The sequence below is a fragment of the Procambarus clarkii genome, chromosome 43 (genome assembly GCF_040958095.1).
Source record: "Procambarus clarkii isolate CNS0578487 chromosome 43, FALCON_Pclarkii_2.0, whole genome shotgun sequence".
In the NCBI taxonomy this organism is placed as follows: domain Eukaryota; kingdom Metazoa; phylum Arthropoda; class Malacostraca; order Decapoda; family Cambaridae; genus Procambarus; species Procambarus clarkii.
Window position 1 is genome coordinate 5,809,197 of NC_091192.1, and position 24,157 is coordinate 5,833,353.

Below are 24,157 nucleotides of genomic sequence, written 5' to 3' on the forward strand. Positions count from 1 at the left end.
ACACGCGTATCACGTTTAAAACATGAGACGGCATGGTGTGTGTGTGAAAGAGAGAGCGAGAGAGAGAGAGAGAGAGAGAGAGAGAGAGAGAGAGAGAGAGAGAGAGAGAGAGAGAGAGAGAGAGAGAGAGAGAGAGAGAGAGAGAGAGAAAGGTCACTACTACCAGCTGGTCCTGGTAGTAGATGACCTTACCTGCTGGCGCTGGAAGTAGATGACCTTACCTGCTGGCGCTGGAAGTAGATAACCTTACCTGCTGGCGCTGGAAGTAGATGACCTTGGACTTCTTGAGGTTGGAGACAGCTTCGGTAACCCGCTTGAGTTCCTTGTGCCAAGTGTCCTTGATGACCTTCCTGGACCTCTCGTGCTCGTTCCTGCGCGTGGTGAGTGGCTGTCGGTGAGGAGACTGTGTGAGTGGCTGTCGGTGAGGAGACTGTGTGAGTGGCTGTCGGTAAGGAGAGTGTGAGGGACTGTCGGTGAGGAGAGAGTGTGAGGGGCTGTCGGTGAGGAGAGAGTGTAAGGGGCTGTCGGTGAGGAGAGAGTGTGAGGGGCTGTCGGTGAGAAGAGAGTGTGAGGGGCTGTCGGTGAGGAGAGAGTGTGAGGGGCTGTTGTGGGAAATTTTTACCCATTATATCAATATTATCATCTAAGAAATGTATAATTTCTATATCATATCTATATCATATCTAAATCGTATCAAAATCATATCAAATCATATCAAAATCATATTAGAATCATTATAGATTCATTACACAGCTTGATCCTAGATGACAATGCCACTATGATCACATACGCCATAGGGGCCCCATAAATGCCTACGTGACTTTGTGCATGATCTCTCAAGGATCCAGAAGCATCTAGAAGGATTTCTTAATTAAAAAACTATTGGAACATTAATCGCTTCCGGTAGAGATTAAAAATCGAATCCTTAATAAGAATCAGTGGTACTATCAAGTACTACTTATAATCTTTAAATCCTATATCTAATTATATTATAATCACATCTTATCTCAATCATAAGTCTAGACTGTAAAAATAATCAATCAATATTCATAGAAGGCTACCGTGCTCAGGGAGCATGGGGGGGGGGCGATGGCTGGGAGAGAAGTGCTCAACACACCCCGTGGCACTACGCGTTTGTTGACAACACAGTGAACAAGTGTGACGGATCCTTAGCGAACATTATTTGGCTTAGGACACCTTATCTAGTTATCTTTATCACCAGTGAATACTCTCTAGAACTGGGGGAGTACCTGGACAATATTTACAAGGAAAATCCCTAGAACATTTTTATCTATAGGTGTAGAGTGGAGCACACAGTGACTTGTCTCCACCTTCACCACTATCATTCTTCTGCAACACAGTTAAAGAAAAATCCACTTAGCAATGCTACAACAACAATCTACAGCAAAGCTGTTATATCAAATATCATGCCTATACTCATGACTAGAGAGTTAATCAGTCTGGCACACTTGTCAGACAGGCACCCGGCTTCAGATAAGTATATTGAAGGTTATTACAGTAGCGTATTAGTTGGCCAATTGTATGTTTGTATAACTTTAATATTCTATAAGTCTGTCTGTCGGTTATAAAGCGAGACAACGCCTCATATCTCAGTAAGTTTATTAAAATTGTAGTGTAGCTGTGAATCTTTATCCAAGCATTAGACCTCATGAGTGTCCATTATGTCAGAAAAGATTCAGCTGCAATAAGTAAATAAAACCTCATGAGAGTCCATGGTGTGGGAATGGATTCAATCAAGCTGACTGTACCTAATTAAATAAATTTAATATAAATACATTGCATATATACTTGAATATAAAAAATTAAGTTATCAACTGCTTGCTTAGTTATTTTTTAAGTTATCATATAAGTTCATTTAATTGAATATAATTTAGTACTTAGTTAACAGTACTTAGACTACATTTAAAGTCATTTATTATACTTTACAATTTAAATTGTTGTTTATAGTATAAGAACATATTGGCTGTTAATAGTTATGGTGCTAGGCTAGACTATGTATATGTTTAAATCTCTGATTTAAACAGAGCCAGTGTTCAGCATAGAACTGAATTTATTAAATCTTATCCTTGTATAAAATACAAGCTCATGTGAGAATCCCTGTCTACAGGTGGACTGGAACTTCTATCAACTAATTCATTCACCCCACCTGTCCCTTACAGCCCACAATCTGTCATAAGGAAAAGAGGAGCTAGGATTTACAACCCTAGCTAGAGATTTTAGTTGAATTCAATTGCAGACAGTAATTTTTAATTTAGTTCAGCACAAGTCCCTGGTAGTCTCCTCTAATATCAATCCCAGCAGGTTTATCCCATAGCTGTTGATGAGGAGAGTGTGATGGGCTGTCGGTGAGGAGAGAGTGTGAGGGGCTGTCGGTGAGGAGAGAGTGTGAGGGGCTGTCGGTGAGGAGAGTGTGAGGGGCTGTCGGTGAGGAGAGAGTGTGAGGGGCTGTCGGTGAGGAGAGAGTGTGAGGGGCTGTCGATGAGGAGAGAGTGTGAGGGGCTGTCGGTGAGGAGAGAGTGTGAGGGGCTGTCGGTGAGGAGAGAGTGTGAGGGGCTGTCGGTGAGGAGAGTGTGAGGGGCTGTCGGTGAGGAGAGAGTGTGAGGTCTGTCGGTGAGGAGAGTGTGAGGGGCTGTCGGTGAGGAGAGAGTGTGAGGGGCTGTCGGTGAGGAGAGAGTGTGAGGGGCTGTCGCTGAGGTGAGAGTGTGAAGGGCAGCACAAGGAGGGGGGGCAACTATCAGGGGAAACAGCCAAGCCATTACGACTATATAGCACTGGGAAGAGGTCAGGATAACGGTTTTGGATGGGACGGGTTGGGGGGGAGGGGGAGGAACGGAATGGTGGCCAACCACTTGGACGGTCGGGGATTAAACGCCGACCTGCATGAAGCGAGGCCGTCGCTCTACCGTCCAGCCCAAGTGGTCGGGCGAGGAGGAAAGACACACAGACTTAGTCACATATGTATCATGTCACCTCTCAACATGTAGTTATATTACCGACATCACAACCCATTTGTAATTGAATTACAGTCTTTGTTTACAAGAGAGAGAGATGGAAGGAGGCTAATAGACAAATATTAAGTCAGGAACGTTAGGAAATACTACACAATACACAGGCACATTCTAAAATACTTTTTCCCTACAGAAAAAAACAAATTTAACTTCTTAAGTATTGGACATCAACCTTCAGGAGAAAGTACACGCACAGACGACGATAAGAAATGGTTTAAGTGGTAGAGTAGGAGTCGCTATGGAGCAGTGAGGGTGACAGCTCCTCACACCTCCCTCAACACGGCCCGCGCTGCCAGTTATATGAGTCCATGTTAACACCCGCACGCTCCCCAACCTTCATAGTCAGTATGGCAATATATTGCACTTTCTCCACACTCATTTTATATACATATATATATATATATATATATATATATATATATATATATATATATATATATATATATATATTTATATATATATATATATATATATATATATATATATATATATATATATATATATATATATAATATATTTTGGTAGCAGTCTTTCCTGTAGACATATATTATTAAATATGACCGAAAAAGTAAGATTAATAATTCTAACACGAATTTTCTCAATCTTTCGTACATTTCTTTTCACTGTTGGAGGTAAATCAAAAATCAATTCTCCAAAATTCATTTTTATTTCTAGTCTGACGCGACACGAGCGCGTTTCGTAAAACTTATTACATTTTCAAAGACTTTAGTTTACAAATACACAACTGAATAGAACTTACGCATCTCCGATTTTATATCTACATTTGAGTGAGGTGGATGGGGTGAGGTGGCATTAATAGGGTATTAATTTCATCAACACAAGACAGAACAAGAGGTGGCATTAATAGGGTATTAATTTCATCAACACAAGACAGAACACGAAACAATGGGTATTGAATAGAAGTGTTTGTAGAAAGCCTATTGGTCCATATTTCTTAATGCTTCTATATTGGAGCGGAGTCTTGAGGTGGGTAGAATATAGTTGTGCATTAATTGGCTGTTGATTGCTGGTGTTGACTTCTTGATGTGTAGTGCCTCGCAAACGTCAAGCCGCCTGCTATCGCTGTATCTATCGATGATTTCTGTGTTGTTTACTAGGATTTCTCTGGCGATGGTTTGGTTGTGGGAAGAGATTATATGTTCCTTAATGGAGCCCTGTTGCTTATGCATCGTTAAACGCCTAGAAAGAGATGTTGTTGTCTTGCCTATATACTGGGTTTTTTGGAGCTTACAGTCCCCAAGAGGGCATTTGAAGGCATAGACGACGTTAGTCTCTTTTAAAGCGTTCTGTTTTGTGTCTGGAGAGTTTCTCATGAGTAGGCTGGCCGTTTTTCTGTTTTTATAGTAAATCGTCTGTTGTATCCTCTGATTTTTGTCTGTAGGGATAACGTTTCTATTAACAATATCTTTCAGGACCCTTTCCTCCGTTTTATGAGCTGTGGAAAAGAAGTTCCTGTAAAATAGTCTAATAGGGGGTATAGGTGTTGTGTTAGTTGTCTCTTCAGAGGTTGCATGGCGTTTCACTTTCCTTCTTATGATGTCTTCGACGAAACCATTGGAGAAGCCGTTGTTAACTAGGACCTGCCTTACCCTACAGAGTTCTTCGTTGACTTGCTTCCATTCTGAGCTGTGGCTGAGAGCACGGTCGACATATGCGTTAACAACACTCCTCTTGTACCTGTCTGGGCAGTCGCTGTTGGCATTTAGGCACATTCCTATGTTCGTTTCCTTAGTGTAGACTGCAGTGTGGAAACCTCCGCTCTTTTCCATGACTGTTACATCTAGAAAGGGCAGCTTCCCATCTTTTTCCATCTCGTAAGTGAAACGCAGCACGGAACTCTGCTCAAATGCCTCCTTCAGCTCCTGCAGATGTCTGACATCAGGTACCTGTGTAAAAATGTCGTCAACATACCTGCAGTATATGGCCGGTTTCAAGTTCATGTCGACTAAGACTTTTTGCTCGATGGTACCCATGTAGAAGTTTGCAAACAGGACACCTAGGGGAGAACCCATGGCGACCCCATCTACTTGCTTATACATGTGTTCATCCGGGCTCAAGAAGGGTGCCTCTTTAGTACAAGCTTGGAGTAGTTTCCTCAGAATATTTTCTGGTATGTCAAGAGGATGCGTATGGAAATGTCAAGACACACAAGCCTGGAAACCCACTTCGGCCAATCATTAGCCAGATACCCACACCCACGTACAGACTGGCGAAGCGACTCAACGGCCTGCTGACTCCTTATGTTCCCTGCGCCTTCAGCCTGAAGTCTCGAAAAGAATTTGTTGACTTACTGCGGGGCACACGGGCCACAGGGATAAGAGCCTCGTTGGACGTAGAATCGCTGTTTTTCAACGTACCTGTGGACGAGACAATCGGGATGATAGCCGACAGAGTGTATCGTGATCCAGCCTGTACTCCTCTTGACATACCAGAAAATATTCTGAGGAAACTACTCCAAGCTTGTACTAAAGAGGCACCCTTCTTGAGCCCGGATGGGCACATGTATAAGCAAGTGGATGGGGTCGCCATGGGTTCTCCCCTAGGTGTCCTGTTTGCAAACTTCTACATGGGTACCATCGAGCAAAAAGTCTTAGTCGACATGAACTTCAAACCGGCCATATACTGCAGGTATGTTGACGACATTTTTACACAGGTACCTGATGTCAGACATCTGCAGGAGCTGAAGGAGGCATTTGAGCAGAGTTCCGTGCTGCGTTTCACTTACGAGATGGAAAAAGATGGGAAGCTGCCCTTTCTAGATGTAACAGTCATGGAAAAGAGCGGAGGTTTCCACACTGCAGTCTACACTAAGGAAACGAACATAGGAATGTGCCTAAATGCCAACAGCGACTGCCCAGACAGGTACAAGAGGAGTGTTGTTAACGCATATGTCGACCGTGCTCTCAGCCACAGCTCAGAATGGAAGCAAGTCGACGAAGAACTCTGTAGGGTAAGGCAGGTCCTAGTCAACAACGGCTTCTCCAATGGTTTCGTCGAAGACATCATAAGAAGGAAAGTGAAACGCCATGCAACCTCTGAAGAGACAACTAACACAACACCTATACCCCCTATTAGACTATTTTACAGGAACATCTTTTCCACAGCTCATAAAACGGAGGAAAGGGTCCTGAAAGATATTGTTAATAGAAACGTTATCCCTACAGACAAAAATCAGAGGATACAACTGACGATTTACTATAAAACCAGAAAAACGGCCAGCCTACTCATGAGAAACTCTCCAGACACAAAACAGAACGCTTTAAAAGAGACTAACGTCGTCTATGCCTTCAAATGCCCTCTTGGGGACTGTAAGCTCCAAAAAACCCAGTATATAGGCAAGACAACAACATCTCTTTCTAGGCGTTTAACGATGCATAAGCAACAGGGCTCCATTAAGGAACATATAATCTCTTCCCACAACCAAACCATCGCCAGAGAAATCCTAGTAAACAACACAGAAATCATCGATAGATACAGCGATAGCAGGCGGCTTGACGTTTGCGAGGCACTACACATCAAGAAGTCAACACCAGCAATCAACAGCCAATTAATGCTGTGTTGTGTGTGTGTGTGTGTGTGTGTGTGTGTGTGTGTGTGTGTGTGTGTATGTGTGTGTGTGTGTATGTGTGAGTGAGTGAATGAGTGACAGTAACTTGCATGAACCACAAGCCAATTATATCATAAAGGCTTGAACCTCCCGTGAAAGGTTCAAGCCTTAGACTGACAGTGGTAATGAACACACTGACCAGTCCAGTTCTCTGACCATATGGCCACCCGACTGTTAAAAGTCACTGGTAGCCAAAATTGCTGTTGGGTCATTGGAGGGAAATAGCTTCAGCTAGCAATGACTTAAATGTCGGGTGGCCATATGGTCAGAGTATTGGACTGGTCAAGGTGTTCATTACCACTGTCAGTCCAAGGCTTGTACCGTTCACGGGAGGAGCTCTTTATGATATACATATATGTATGTATGTATACTTAGTTCGTTGGAGCTGACAGTCCACAAGTAGTCATGTGAAGACATAGACGACGTTATGTGTGAACACAGTGCAGTTCTTGAACACAGTCCAATCCAAGTGGTTGGACTGTGTTCAAGAAGACTGGAACCATCCTACCAAAACGAATTGAATATGGCTGCCACAACAAAGCAATTGTGTATCCTTTTGTTATTTTCTACTAATTAATTTATACATAACGTTCTAGGGTCATTTAGAGGAGCGTTAATTGCCGTACAGTAAGGACCCGCCTCCCAGGGCCCTGTGAGCACCCTCACCTTCCTCCTCCATCAACATGCACGGAAATTGTCCGGCCTTATTTTAGGGGTAAAAAATGGCTGATTCGACGGCGGGAAATACTGCATATACATCCTATGGAAGGGGTAACTCCACCCGTCGCTGCTCCGCTCTGTCTTCCATCTATCTATCCATCCGTCAATCAATCGATCTATCCATATATCAATCCATCAATCAATATATCCATCCATCCGCCTAACCATCTAGTTATTTATCCATCTATCTTCCCCTCTCCCCTCATCTAACATCTTCAGTACACACCATCTTCACCGTATATACTATCTTCATCACCATGACCACAGGATGGTTAGTCATACAGGGCCGTGTGATCAGAAATTTTGGGGCATTTTAAGGATATCCTCAAGTACCCGAGAGTGACTAAAGTAATTGCAAAGCTTCAGGTACCTCATGCCAACGTGTCTGAATGGTCTAATAACTGGGCATTCGGTGATGTAGTGTGGGAGATCATGCCGCAATTCCTGCTCACAGAGTTTGCACCTAATGTGCTCAGGAATCGGAGATCCGTCACCAGCAGCCACCTGCCACAGGTAACGGTAACCCAACCTGATCCTTGCAACCACTGTGTCGCACAGTCTGGTCGACGTTTTGTGCTGCCCATAAATATAGGTTTCAGATCTGAACAAATCATAGCTGTTTATACTGGATGCTTTCAGTTCATTGGGGCCAGTAATTTCTCTCCTGTCAGACCTGAGTGTTTGGACCAATACAGTTTTGACAGGAGAGATGGGGATACCAAGATCTAATTCAACTTCATCTTTGTTACACGCTAATTTGTCGGCAATGTTTGTCTCATTATGATGGGTTATATTATGTGTGAGGGTATCCATATAAAATCAGCCCTACAAGAGAGATTATAAATAATTTATTCTGTGTACCGATCCGGTCATTTATAATTGGTAGTATGAGGTTATATTGTGTGTGATGGTATCGATCGATCGATACTGTCGATCTTCCAGAAGTTTGTGCTGTCGATCTTCCAGAAGTTTGTGCTGTCGATATTCCAGAAGTTTTTGATTGCTTGAAGAGCAGACATTGAATCACAAAATATTCCTCTTCCAATGCCTTTTAATGTACTGGTAGCTAGTTGTAGTGCCGCTAGTCCTGCTCGTGTGGAGGTCAGCCAGTTGTTTAACCTGACACTGACAGTCTGTGTGTAAATATTATTTCTATAAAACCTACATGCTGCTGCAGTCCGTCCAGTAGAAGATTGGACTGAGCCGTCGGTGTAGACACAGTGCTCGTGAGATCTTAAATTCTCGATGGAGGAGGCAATTGTTTCAAGTCTGACAGCTTGGTGAGAATGAGGAAGCACTTGTCAGAAGAAGTGATAAATCGTGGATATACGTCGTCTTGAAAAAGGATGAATGTATAGCGAAAATAAACCTCATCCTCTCTGATGAGGATGAGGTGTGACCTCACTGGAAACACTGCCGCCGAACTTGAACAAAAAGGATAAATACATTGATTGAAACTGTCAATGCCAAACTGTTTGGACCTCACCTGCCGAAAGCTACTGGAGAGTACAAACCTGGATATGCACATGGGACTGTCGAGGCCCACACACCTGGAAACCCACTTCGACCCATCACCTACACCCAATTACAGACTGGCTAAGGTGGTGTTCGTCATGTATTTTTCAGGGATAATGTTCTGCAGGCCCTATGGCTTAGCACTGTGGAGTGCAATAAATCCCATTTGGTTGGGATTTATTTATCTAAGCGTTAGCAACAAGACACCTGTTGTTGTTCTTCAGCTGTATCTTGCTCTGGTTAAGTTCCATTTAGATAACGTTGTTCAATTTTGGTCGCCGCGCTATAGCATTGGATATAAATACACTTGAACGTGTCCAGCGCAGGATGACAAGGTTAATCCCCCAAATTAGAAACCTGTCACATGAAAAAGGATTAACAAAGCTTAAATTGCCTTCACTGGAAAGGCGAAGAGTTTTGGGGTGACATAACAGAGGTTTACAAGTGGATGAATAGGCATAACAAAAGGAATATTAATTGAGTATTAAAAGTATCAACACAAGACAGAACACGAAACAATGGGTATAAATTGGATAAGTTTAGATTTAGGAAAAACCTGGGTAAATACTTCTTCGGTAACAGGGTTGTTGATTTGTAGAGCAATTACCGCGTAGCGTGGTGGAGGTGGTGTACCTCGATTGTTTCAAACGTGGGTTGGACATGTACATGAGTGGGATTGGGTGGTTATAAATAGGAGCTGCCTCGTATGGGCCAATAGAGCTTCTGCAGTTACCTTTGTTCTTATGTTCTGTGTTAGATAATGTTCCAGTGGTTTGTCGGGCTGTCGGGCTTCACAGTGCTGACATTTCCTCTCATCTTCCGGAACCTGTAAGCCTATTTCCCATGCACATGGGTATCCAAGCCTGATGTGATGTAAGTGTACTTCTGTTCCACTGCTCCCTTTCATCAAACTAAGTGGTTCATAGTTGGTGGAATTCGTGTACCAACCTGCAGATCCTGATGTTGCAACTGCTGTGTTGTGGTCACTGTACATCTTCTGCATTGTTCTATCTTTGCCATATCTGTGCTAGGCTCTGTGGTACGTAAATATATACATTTCTTCTCTTAGTTGCAAGTTTTGCAGCTTAGTTTGCAATGCCATTCCCTAGTATTCCTCCATGATTTGGCACCCAGTTGATAAATATCCAACGACCTTGAGTTTCGAGTTTTTGCATTAATGCTATGACAGTTTTAATCAGATTGTTGTCTCGCGTTCTTGTTCTCGTTCTTGCAAGTGATCTTGTTGCAAGGGTTCCATCGCAGTTCTCGGATCTGTATGATAACATGTTGTCGGTGTTCAGCAAGAGCGTGTAACAGAGCCTTGTGAAAGGCAAGCATCTACTTCAAGTTGACCACCTGTCTGAGAGTCCCAAACTACAGAATTTCCTGCCTTACCTGCAGCTTCGGGTTCTTGTCTCTGCTGGTCTGCTGATCCATCTGTGAAGCTGTCAGATACCATGTTTGCTTCTATATTCATCTGTGCAATGCTGCACAGCAGAAGGGGATTAGTCTGATTCTGTTTTCCTTCAAGAACCATAACCTTAAAGTCTGCTGGCGGAGATTCCCAAGGGGCTTGCATAACAAAGTCTGCATGTATTTCGTCGACACCCTTCTCAGTGACTGTGTTTGTTATATCGAATGTATTGATGGTGTTTATCGCACAATGGGTCCACCTGTTGCTATTGGAGGCTCTTCTGTCCAGAGTTAGTGCTCCAGTGATTATATCTTTAAGTGAACTGTTTTGTGTCTAGCCAAGATGCTGCCGCCCACTTGGGTGGGTGTGGAGCACATGACTGTAAAGCTGCCGCCCAGTTGGGTGGGTGTGGAGCACATGACTGTAAAGCTGCCCCCCAGTTGGGTGGGTGTGGAGCAATGACTGTAAAACTGCCACCCAGTTGGGTGGGTGTGGAGCATATGACTGTAAAGCTGCCGCCCAGTTGGGTGGGTGTGGAGCAATGACTGTAAAGCTGCCGCCCAGTTGGGTGGGTGTGGAGCACATGACTGTAAAGCTGCCGCCCAGTTGGGTGGGTGTGGAGCAATGACTGTAAAGCTGCCGCCCAGTTGGGTGGGTGTGGAGCACATGACTGTAAAGCTGCCGCCCAGTTGGGTGGGTGTCGAGCACATGACTGTAAAGCTGCCGCCCAGTTGGGTGGGTGTGGAGCACATGACTGTAAAGCTGCCGCCCAGTTTGGTGGGTGTGGAGCACATGACTGTAAAGCTGCCGCCCAGTTGGGAGGGTGTGGAGCACATGACTGTAAAGCTGCCTCCCAGTTGGGTGGGTGTGGAGCACATGACTGTAAAGCTGCCGTCCAGTTGGGAGGGTGTGGAGCACATGACTGTAAAGCTGCCTCCCAGTTGGGTGGGTGTGGAGCACATGACTGTAAAGCTGCCTCCCAGTTGGGTGGGTGTGGAGCACATGACTGTAAAGCTGCCGTCCAGTTGGGTGGGTGTGGAGCACATGACTGTAAAGCTGCCGCCCAGTTGGGTGGGTGTGGAGCACATGACTGTAAAGCTGCCGCCCAGTTGGGTGGGTGTGGAGCACATGACTGTAAAGCTGCCTCCCAGTTGGGTGGGTGTGGAGCAAGACTAATAAGTGTGTAACTCATCATAGATGTAAAGTGCCTTGTATAGTGACTGTTGTGAGCCTCTTGTTGAATCACTTGATGCAAAATTATTATTAATATGCATATGTATGTGTATGTAACATTAACAATTGTGTAACTAGCTTCACAAGATTGTCACTTGTTTAGCTAAACGAACTATGGGGTTCAGTTCCTGAACCCTTATGTGCCTCTGTAACCCTTTCCACCACCGCCCAGGGGATGGGTATGGGGTGCATAATAAAGAATAGAATCAAGGTCTTGGTCAGCAGACAAGCGACCAGCTCTTTTATCTGGTCTTAAGCTTAGTGTTGTAGTCCACCTGGGAGCCCGAGTTATGACTGGCTCTGACCGTTCTGAATAACCTCCAGAGGGGAGATGGGGGAGAGATAGGGAGATGGGGGAGAGATAGGGAGATGGGGGAGAGATAGGGAGATGGGGGAGAGATAGGGAGATGGGGGCGGGGGAGAGAATATAAAGAGATGAGAGCTATTGAACTATCAACATAAGTAACTTAATGTAATAATCTCCGTCGAGGTCTGATAAAGACCTTTTGTTCCCTCCAAGGGGAGCCGGTCGGCCGAGCGGACAGCACGCTGGACTTGTGATCCTGTGGTCCTGGGTTAGATCCCAGGCGCCGGCGAGAAACAATGGGCAGATTTCTTTCACCCTATGCCCCTGTTACCTAGCAGTAAAATAGGTACCTGGGTGTTAGTCAGCTGTCACAGGCTGCTCCCTGGGGGTGGAGGCCTGGTCGAGGACCGGGCCGCGGGGACACTATAAAGCCCCGAAATCATCTCAAGATAACCTCCCTCCGTAATCCTTTTTGCGCTACCGCTCACAGGAGCGGTAGCGCAAAATAAGTATAGGGTGCATAATAAACATATGGGGTGCATAATAGTAGTGCAAAATAGTATGGGGTGCATAATAAACTAGCAGCGACAATCAGGAGGAGGAGAGGGAGAAGGGGGGTGGGGGTATGACCCAGGCAGAACAATTGTTTATTATATACAATAATATATTTGTTTTAAATATGTTTCTATTGCACAACACCTCCGTAAAGAGACCAATATCCTGTGATGTATTGCTACAATATATCTTATTGTATTCCTCTGGCAAAAGACAGATGGGAAACACGCACAATCGGACACGCGATTCATTCCGAACAGTGTTCGATATATCACGCTGGAGCCGCCATAAAAGCCACACAAATATATCATTTAAACTCGACATAACAATTTAAATTAAAATAAAAGTATGAAATTATAAAAGATTGCTTTTAATATTCTTTACGAATATTGTAACTTTAAACATTCACTGTTATAAATAAGTATATGATATCTTGTTTTAATTACAATATCTAATAAGTATACTTATCCACCATTGTATAGCATTATATAATATGTTCAACATTACATATAAATGCCTGATATATATAATGATATATTTCAGTAAATTTTTTTAATGACAAAAAAAAAGATTTAAAAAATCTATAACAATAATCACAATGAAACAATTACTTGGACCTAGGCAGTAACTCGAACCTGCACCATCAGTACGGCCAAGCCGAGGGAGCCGGTCGGCCGAGCGGACAGCACGCTGCACTTGTGATCCTGTGGTCCCGGGGTCGATCCCGGGCGCCGGCGAGAAACAATGGGCAGAGTTTCTTTCACCCTATGTCCCTGTTACCTAGCAGTAAAATAGGTACCTGGGTGTTAGTCAGCTGTCACGGGCTGCTTCCTGGGGGTGGAGGCCTGGTCGAGGACCGGGCCGCGGGGACACTAAAGCCCCGAAATCATCTCAAGATAACCTCAAGATAACGAAACACACACCTTACACCACTGGCCCAGTTACACCACTTAGGCTAGTCCCAGAACTATGAGGCATGAGTTACGAGGAAAGGCCGCGTGAAATGCAGCACACACACACACACACACACACACACACACACACACACACACACACACACACACACACACACACACACACACACACACACACACACACACACACACACCAGAGGTCACAAACACACCATATCAACAACATATCACTGGTAATTACGCCTGTGTTGCACAAAGCCACAAAAGGTCCCGCCCTTGTTAACGAACATACCATAGAGCCCCTTGTAACAGCCAATTAGAGCCAAGTTCCCAGCGAGGCTGAACCACAGCGCCGCCCTCACCCGTCCCGCAGTTCAAATGGGTAATGGGCAAACACAATGGTAATATGAACAAGTTTTTAAATTGTCATAACCCATAACAATAGGGCTCAGTGAGACAGAGAAGGCTAGGATAGGCAACAGGGATATGGGTAAGTGGAATAGGCTGCCAATTGAAATTGAGAAACAGTTTAACAGGTATGTAGTTACCTACCAGGAGCCTATTATATCAGGTACCTATTATATCAAAAAACCTATTAATTGGATAAGTATCAGTTTTCCAAGCTTAATACTTGCTTTCTAATATTTATATAGATATATATATTTTCATATATATTTTCTGTACATATATTTATATTTTCATATATTTTCTGTACATGGATATGACGTAACGCAAAGATCATAGCATTAATTAAATCATGGTGTGGATTCTTAGAGTAATTACCCAACCACTTGCTAAACCTGTACATCTTTCCTTAATTATTGCGGCTTTATTTGTATTTATGACTTTGTAGATAAACAGCATCAAAAACAGCCTTTTATAACTAACAAGTAAAAAGATGGAAATGTTTGGTAACAGCTGGATGTGGGAGACTGGCCTTGATGACTCAATGATCCACGAGGTGTGCGTAGTGCATGAGTATCCTCACTAGTGATGCTGAGTGTCGTCCCCCCCCCCCCCCCCCCCCCACACACACACACTAAAACACACTGCTCTCTCACTCTCTCACTTTCCCACAAAATATGTTTTGCCTGGAACTACCGTGTTCTGGGAATGGATAATTAAGGAGAGTGTTTACCAGCACATGATTGGCCAGCGGGGGAGCCTGTAGAGAGGTGTAAACCAGTCTCCCATGGCCACCTTCACTACGTCATCATTTATAATTATCTCAAAATGAAGACAAAATTAACCTCACTTGAAATAGGTTACGAGAGCTGCTCACAGTAATAACCAGGTAGAGTATATATGGGATATTGTTAACCACTGTGCAAGGTCTTCTCACAGTACATACACCATGAACACCTTCACGTCTTAATCCCAAGTGGACACTGAACTCTGGCCTAAAGCATACCACTGGCACCACCACCACACTTACAACCACAACTCTTGCCACAGCCACCAGCATCAACCACCACCACAACCACCCCCGCTAACACCCAAGCCACAACAATTTCATTACATATCATCGCTGGTCCTCCACGAACAAATGGGACAAATAAATGGCAAGGCTCCACCATCTGTTTCCTGAAGCCATTTGTCTTGGAGAAAAATAACACAAGAAAATATAAAATAATAAAGCCTTGCAGTTGTCTACCTACACCGTGTTCTTGCTAGAATGTAAGTCAAGTTCTTGACAGCCAGTGCTAGTGGTGCCCACGAGACCTTGTAAGTCCTGGTGGTGACTTACACAGTAATAGTGGTGCCCACGAGACCCTGTAAGTCCTGGGGGTGACTTACACAGTAATAGTGGTACCCACGAGACCCTGTAAGTCCTGGTGGTGACTTACACAGTAATAGTGGTGCCCACGAGACCCTGTAAGTCCTGGGGGTGACTTACACAGTAATTGTGGTGCCCACGGGACCCCTGTAAGTCCTGGTGGTGACTTACACAGTAATAGTGATACCCACGAGACCCTGTAAGTCCTGGTGGTGACTTACACAGTAATAGTGGTACCCACGAGACCCTGTAAGTCCTGGGGGTGACTTACACAGTAATTGTGGTGCCCACGGGACCCCTGTAAGTCCTGGTGGTGACTTACACAGTAATAGTGGTACCCACGAGACCCTGTAAGTCCTGGGGGTGACTTACACAGTAATAGTGGTACCCACGAGACCCTGTAAGTCCTGGGGGTGACTTACACAGTAATTGTGGTGCCCACGGGACCCTGTAAGTCCTGGTGGTGACTTACACAGTAATTGTGGTGCCCACGGGACCCCTGTAAGTCCTGGGGGTGACTTACATAGTAATAGTGGTGCCCACGGGACCTCTGTAAGTCCTGGTGGTGACTTACACAGTAATAGTGGTGCCCACGAGACCCTGTAAGTCCTGGGGGTGACTTACACAGTAATAGTGGTGCCCACGGGACCCTGTAAGTCCTGGTGGTGACTTACACAGTAATAGTGGTGCCCACGGGACCCTGTAAGTCCTGGTGGTGACTTACACAGTAATAGTGGTGCCCACGGGACCCTGTAAGTCCTGGTGGTGACTTACACAGTAATAGTGGTGCCCACGGGACCCTGTAAGTCCTGGTGGTGACTTACACAGTAATAGTGGTGCCCACGGGACCCTGTAAGTCCTGGGGGTGACTTACACAGTAATAGTGGTGCCCACGGGACCCTGTAAGTCCTGGGGGTGACTTACACAGTAATAGTGGTGCCCACGGGACCCTGTAAGTCCTGGGGGTGACTTACACAGTAATAGTGGTGCCCACGAGACCCTGTAAGTCCTGGGGGTGACTTACACAGTAATGGTGACTTTACTGTAAGTCACGTGAGAACACACATACACAACATGTTTATTAGAATAACACTGACCTAGCATGCCGTTGGCCCTTGGTGGTGGTCAGCATGCACCTACCACCACACACACCTGCCACTACTACCACACACACCTGCCACTACCACCACACACACCTGCCACTACCACCACACACACCTGCCACTACCACCACACACACCTGCCACTACCACCACACACACCAGCAACTACCACCACACACACCTGCCACTACCACCACACACACCAGCAACTACCACCACACACACCAGCAACTACCACCACACACACCTGCCACTACCACCACACCTGCCACTACCACCACACCTGCAACTACCACCACAACCACCACTATGGACTACAACCCCACAACACCAACGTCTCCCCTAAGCCAACCCTCCCTTCCCTCTCCCTAACTCCAATTCCCCACAGCGTTCACTCCCCGCAGCGTTCACTCCCCACAGCGTTCACTCCCCTCAGCGTTCACTCCCCTCAGCGTTCACTCTCCTCAGCGTTCACTCCCCGCAGCGTTCACTCCCCTCAGCGTTCACTCTCCTCAGCGTTCACTCCCCACAGCGTTCACTCCCCTCAGCGTTCACTCTCCTCAGCGTTCACTCCCCGCAGCGTTCACTCCCCTCAGCGTTCACTCTCCTCAGCGTTCACTTCCCTTAGCGTTCACTCCCCACAGCGTTCACTCCCCACAGCGTTCACTCCCCTCAGCGTTCACTCCCCTCAGCGTTCACTCTCCTCAGCGTTCACTCCCCGCAGCGTTCACTCCCCACAGCGTTCACTCCCCACAGCGTTCACTCCCCACAGCGTTCACTCCCCTCAGCGTTCACTCCCCGCAGCGTTCACTCCCCCCACAGCGTTCACTCCCCACAGCGTTCACTACCCGCAGCGTTCACTCCCTCCGGAGTTATGAGAACGCTGTACCAAGTAGTGGTGTTGGTAACGCTGCGTGTGTATTGCTATACAGCAATACACACGTATGTATATGTATTATATTATATATGTATTATATATGTATTATATATGTATTATATTATATATGTATATATGTATTATATGTATTATATTATATAATATGTATTATTGCTGAAGCATAGTGATGTATTTTATATTTATGAATTATTATATTAGTAAATGTTTAACTATAATTATACAGTATTGTTATTAGTAGTATTGTATACGTAACATTAAATGGAGATAAACCTTAGGTAATTGTGGTTGTATTCGTATTAAGAAGAGCCCCGAGCCAGCCCATCTCTGCCTCACTCGTCTCATTAGGTCAATTCTCTTCTTTGTGACCCATTTTCTGTGACAATATTTTACCAAAATCGTATCAGTCGAGGCATGAATGATGGCTAATGGAGTTATATCCTGGAGACCTAGAGCTAGAGTGCAGGACATGTGGCTGAGCGTCTTGAGTTGTAGTAACTTCTTGTTCTCTCGTCGAACAAGGAGTAGGAGCAAGTGATGAATCTTGTGAACGTTGACCTGGAGTGTAAGGCCGGCTTCTCGTCCATGCTCAAGTCTCGGGTACTAGGTCAAGACGAGCCACACTAGGACGAGGAAGGGGGTCAGGATTGCCCCCTAGATCTTGCGTCACTTTGCGTCACCTTGCCATAGATGTTGCGTCACCTTGCCCTAGATGTTGCGTTACCTTGCGTCACCTTGCCCTAGATGTTGCGCAACCCTGCGTCACCTTGCCCTAGGTCTTGTGTTCTTTCAGCAGTAGGCGTACCACGTCAGCGACCACTCCAAGTAAATGTAAGAACAAGTTGATGACCGATGAGCGTAGTGAACAAGTTCAGCTTCTCTTTAGGAAAGGAGAGAATGGAGTCATTCTTTCCTTTACTAAAGAGTATATTGTTGCAGTCGTTAGAGTACACATTGCAGACGAGGAGTCACAATAACGTGGCTGAAATATGTTGCCCAAACCAAACACTAGAAAGTGAAGGGACGACGACGTTTTGGTCCGTCCTGGACCATTCTCAAGTCGATTGTGAGAATGGTCCAGGACGGACCGAAACGTCGTCGTCCCTTCACTTTCTAGTGTGTGGTCTGGTCAACAAAAGTATACATAACTCAACAAGGGAGCAAGCATACTGCCCTGTGGTATGCTGCCTGTTCCCTCACACAATCAATTATTATTATAAAGTAATATTCACCAGTTTTCACTGATCTCGGGAAAATTAACAGAAATTCCCGGCTATTTACACTTTGGCTGTAGTAGCATAAACAGATGATCCTTGAGCAGCTTCACAGGTTTCTCAAGACCGGCTATTTCTCAACGTGAATGGTGTAACTATTTTATTTTGTAATATATCATATTGCTAAGCTCCTCTCACCAGAGAGAACTCATACGGCATGAGAAGACAATCATATTTTATATGAGATAGATACAGAGATGAAGAGGGGAGAGAGAGAGAGAGACGGGGGGGGGAGGTAGAGAGACGGGGGAGAGAGAGAGAGAGTGGGGGGAGTGAAACGGGAGAAAGATGGGGGGGGGGGAAGAAAGGGGAAGAGAGGGATGTGGCGTGAATGGAAAACCGAAGCGTGGAATACGGGGGGGGGGGGGAGGGTAAAGAAACTACCCCGAGCACCGCCGGGTAGTACGACTATAGCACCCTTAAGGTACTAGAGGGCACGGGGCAGGAATATGAGCGAAGGAACGGTGCCAAGTTACTTGGTCCACTGGGAATCGAACGCCGACCCTGCATGAAGTGAAGTGGTCAGTGTGTCTACTAGGCCATAGGGGGGGATCTATGGAGTCCCATCTTGAACGGCATCACTAACAAGCTTTAGGGAGCCGGTCGGCCGAGCGGACAGCACACTGGACTTGTGAGCCTGTGGTCCCGGGTTCGATCCCGGGCGCCGGCGAGAAACAATGGGCAGTTTCTTTCACCCTATGCCCCTGTTACCTAGCAGTAAATAGGTACCTGGGTGTTAGTCAGCTGTCACGGGCTGCTTCCTGGGGGTGGAGGCCTGGTCGAGGACCGGGCCGCGGGGACACTAAAGCCCCGAAATCATCTCAAGATAATCTCAAGATAATCAAGCTGAAATGAGAGACCTTGACGACTGCTGATTCGTTGCACACTTGTCAAAGGCGCCAGCATGTGCCCCTCTCCCTCTCTCACATTGATTACATCAACGCTGGTTATCGTTCCAGTTAACAGCGTCCTGCCACCGTCATCGCGACAATAACCCGTTTTCTTTGCCAATTACAATCCCTACCTCGAAACCAGCATTCACCAGCGCCACACACGGCATAACCAACACGCAGTGACATGGCAGGGAGGGTCAACCACGAGGGCCACACAAGGCATAACCAACACGCAGTGACATGGCAGGGAGGGTCAACCACGAGGGCCACACAAGGCATAACCAAGAGGACTCACCTCAATAAATTTGTGCGTGTGGAGGAGGGCGCAGGTCTGGCTCAGTTGGGAGCTGTTCTCAATATCTTGGTCGAGCGCCGTGCAGTAGATGGACTGGAACGGCAGGAAACTCTGAAACACAAACACGTGTTAACTTCTTGTCATACACAGTACATAATTGCACTTATTGAGCTGTTACATTTACCTCCTCATTTAATCTCCTTGTTCTCTGGTAAGACTCAGAAATTTAAGATGAAGTTTTCAAATCCAATTTGTTATACACAAGTTTTAAATATCAAGAATTTATTTTTCAGTTTTATTAAACAATAGAGATTTTATACAAAATTTTAAAATAGCCCGAGTTACTTTACAATTTATTGATATATTTTAGTTTTGTTTTATTAATTTTATAAAACTGTAATATCAATATAGCTATAGATTAAGTACTAATTATAATTAAGAAGCAATAAAATGTTTACCTTCAAACACTAAGAAGGTTAGGTTAGGTCGTGGTTTTCTATTCTGCTTTTCAGGTAAACTCAAATATTCACAATATATTTGACAGTCCGGTTTAATATTTAGTGAAAATAAGTACAATTCCTGACTGCTATGAATAGTACATAATTGCACTTACTTGTGCTGTTACATTTACCTCCCCATGTTAGGAGGACGGGTTGGTTAATACACACCTTCCCATACAGGCGGTCATCACCATCACCGTCCCTAACATGTAGACGTCACAACAACTGTCACTAACACACACACAGGTCACAACAACTGTCACTAACACACACGTCACAACAACTGTCACTAACACACAGGTCACAACAACTGTCACTAACACACACACAGGTCACAACAACTGTCACTAACACACACGTCACAACAACTGTCACTAACACACACGTCACAACAACTGTCACTAACACACAGGTCACAACAACTGTCACTAACACACAGGTCACAACAACTGTCACTAACACACAGGTCACAACAACTGTCACTAACACACACGTCACAACAACTGTCACTAACACACACACAGGTCACAACAACTGTCACTAACACACACGTCACAACAACTGTCACTAACACACACGTCACAACAACTGTCACTAACACACACGTCACAACAACTGTCACTAACACACACACAGGTCACAACAACTGTCACTAACACACACGTCACAACAACTGTCACTAACACACAGGTCACAACAACTGTCACTAACACAGGTCACAACAACTGTCACTAACACACACGTCACAACAACTGTCACTAACACACACACAGGTCACAACAACTGTCACTAACACACACGTCACAACAACTGTCACTAACACACACAGGTCACAACAACTGTCACTAACACACACACAGGTCACAACAACTGTCACTAACACACAGGTCACAACAACTGTCACTAACACACACGTCACAACAACTGTCACTAACACACACACAGGTCACAACAACTGTCACTAACACACACACAGGTCACAACAACTGTCACTAACACACAGGTCACAACAACTGTCACTAACACACACACAGGTCACAACAACTGTCACTAACACACAGGTCACAACAACTGTCACTAACACACACGTCACAACAACTGTCACTAACACACACACAGGTCACAACAACTGTCACTAACACACACACAGGTCACAACAACTGTCACTAACACACACACAGGTCACAACAACTGTCACTAACACACACACAGGTCACAACAACTGTCACTAACACACACAGGTCACAACAACTGTCACTAACACACACAGGTCACAACAACTGTCACTAACACACAGGTCACAACAACTGTCACTAACACAGGTCACAACAACTGTCACTAACACACACAGGTCACAACAACTGTCACTAACACACAGGTCACAACAACTGTCACTAACACACAGGTCACAACAACTGTCACTAACACACACACAGGTCACAACAACTGTCACTAACACACAGGTCACAACAACTGTCACTAACACAGGTCACAACAACTGTCACTAACACACACGTCACAACAACTGTCACTAACACAGGTCACAACAACTGTCACTAACACACAGGTCACAACAACTGTCACTAACACACAGGTCACAACAACTGTCACTAACACACAGGTCACAACAACTGTCACTAACACACGTCACAACAACTGTCACTAACACAGGTCACAACAACTGTCACTAACACACAGGTCACAACAACTGTCACTAACACACAGGTCACAACAACTGTCACTAACACACACGTCACAACAACTGTCACTAACACACAGGTCACAACAACTGTCACTAACACACAGGTCACAACAACTGTCACTAACACAGGTCACAACAACTGTCACTAACACACAGGTCACAACAACTGTCACTAACACACACGTCACAACAACTGTCACTAACACACAGGTCACAACAACTGTCACTAACACACAGGTCACAACAACTGTCACTAACACACACACAGGTCACAACAACTGTCACTAACACACACACAGGTCACAACAACTGTCACTAACACACACACAGGTCACAACAACTGTCACTAACAAACACGTCACAACAACTGTCACTAACACACAGGTCACAACAACTGTCACTAACACACAGGTCACAACAACTGTCACTAACACACACGTCACAACAACTGTCACTAACACACACACAGGTCACAACAACTGTCACTAACACACAGGTCACAACAACTGTCACTAACAAACACGTCACAACAACTGTCACTAACACACACGTCACAACAACTGTCACTAACACACACGTCACAACAACTGTCACTAACACACACGTCACAACAACTGTCACTAACACACACACAGGTCACAACAACTGTCACTAACACACAGGTCACAACAACTGTCACTAACAAACACGTCACAACAACTGTCACTAACACACACGTCACAACAACTGTCACTAACACACACGTCACAACAACTGTCACTAACACACACGTCACAACAACTGTCACTAACACACACACAGGTCACAACAACTGTCACTAACACACAGGTCACAACAACTGTCACTAACAAACACGTCACAACAACTGTCACTAACACACACGTCACAACAACTGTCACTAACACACACGTCACAACAACTGTCACTAACACACACGTCACAACAACTGTCACTAACACACACGTCACAACAACTGTCACTAACACACACGTCACAACAACTGTCACAAACACACACGTCACAACAACTGTCACTAACACACACGTCACAACAACTGTCACTAACACACACGTCACAACAACTGTCACTAACACACACACAGGTCACAACAACTGTCACTAACACACACGTCACAACAACTGTCACTAACACACAGGTCACAACAACTGTCACTAACACACAGGTCACAACAACTGTCACTAACAAACACATCACAACAACTGTCACTAACACACACACAGGTCACAACAACTGTCACTAACACACACGTCACAACAACTGTCACTAACACACAGGTCACAACAACTGTCACTAACACACAGGTCACAACAACTGTCACTAACACACAGGTCACAACAACTGTCACTAACACACACGTCACAACAACTGTCACTAACACACACACAGGTCACAACAACTGTCACTAACACACACGTCACAACAACTGTCACTAACACACACACACGTCACAACAACTGTCACTAACACACAGGTCACAACAACTGTCACTAACACACAGGTCACAACAACTGTCACTAACACACACGTCACAACAACTGTCACTAACACACACGTCACAACAACTGTCACTAACACACACACACACGTCACAACAACTGTCACTAACACACAGGTCACAACAACTGTCACTAACACACACACACACGTCACAACAACTGTCACTAACACACACGTCACAACAACTGTCACTAACACACACACAGGTCACAACAACTGTCACTAACACACAGGTCACAACAACTGTCACTAACACACACACACACGTCACAACAACTGTCACTAACACACAGGTCACAACAACTGTCACTAACACACACACAGGTCACAACAACTGTCACTAACACACACGTCACAACAACTGTCACTAACACACACAAACGTCACAACAACTGTCACTAACACACACACAGGTCACAACAACTGTCACTAACACACACACACGTCACAACAACTGTCACTAACACACACGTCACAACAACTGTCACTAACACACACACAGGTCACAACAACTGTCACTAACACACACACACGTCACAACAACTGTCACTAACACACACGTCACAACAACTGTCACTAACACACACACACACGTCACAACAACTGTCACTAACACACACGTCACAACAACTGTCACTAACACACACACAGGTCACAACAACTGTCACTAACACACACGTCACAACAACTGTCACTAACACACACGTCACAACAACTGTCACTAACACACACGTCACAACAACTGTCACTAACACACACACAGGTCACAACAACTGTCACTAACACACACGTCACAACAACTGTCACTAACACACACGTCACAACAACTGTCACTAACACACACGTCACAACAACTGTCACTAACACACACGTCACAACAACTGT

The 24,157-nt window shown here is 45.1% G+C and overlaps 1 protein-coding gene across 8 annotated transcripts in view; it reads right to left on the bottom strand.

The window, feature by feature from the left end:
* LOC123756005 (rho GTPase-activating protein 45) overlaps positions 1–24,157 on the bottom strand; it is a 975,988-nt gene that overhangs the window by 108,809 nt on the left and 843,022 nt on the right. For all 8 annotated transcript variants that reach the window (XR_011221956.1, XM_069300005.1, XM_069300006.1 and 5 more), the window contains 2 exons: positions 19,553–19,663; positions 251–388 (listed from right to left, as the gene is read on the bottom strand). Coding sequence is in view for 7 of the 8 variants with exons in the window: in XM_069300005.1 (XP_069156106.1) it covers positions 251–388; positions 19,553–19,663 (249 nt within the window). In the remaining variant the exon portion in view is untranslated. The remainder of the gene's footprint in view (positions 1–250; positions 389–19,552; positions 19,664–24,157) is intronic.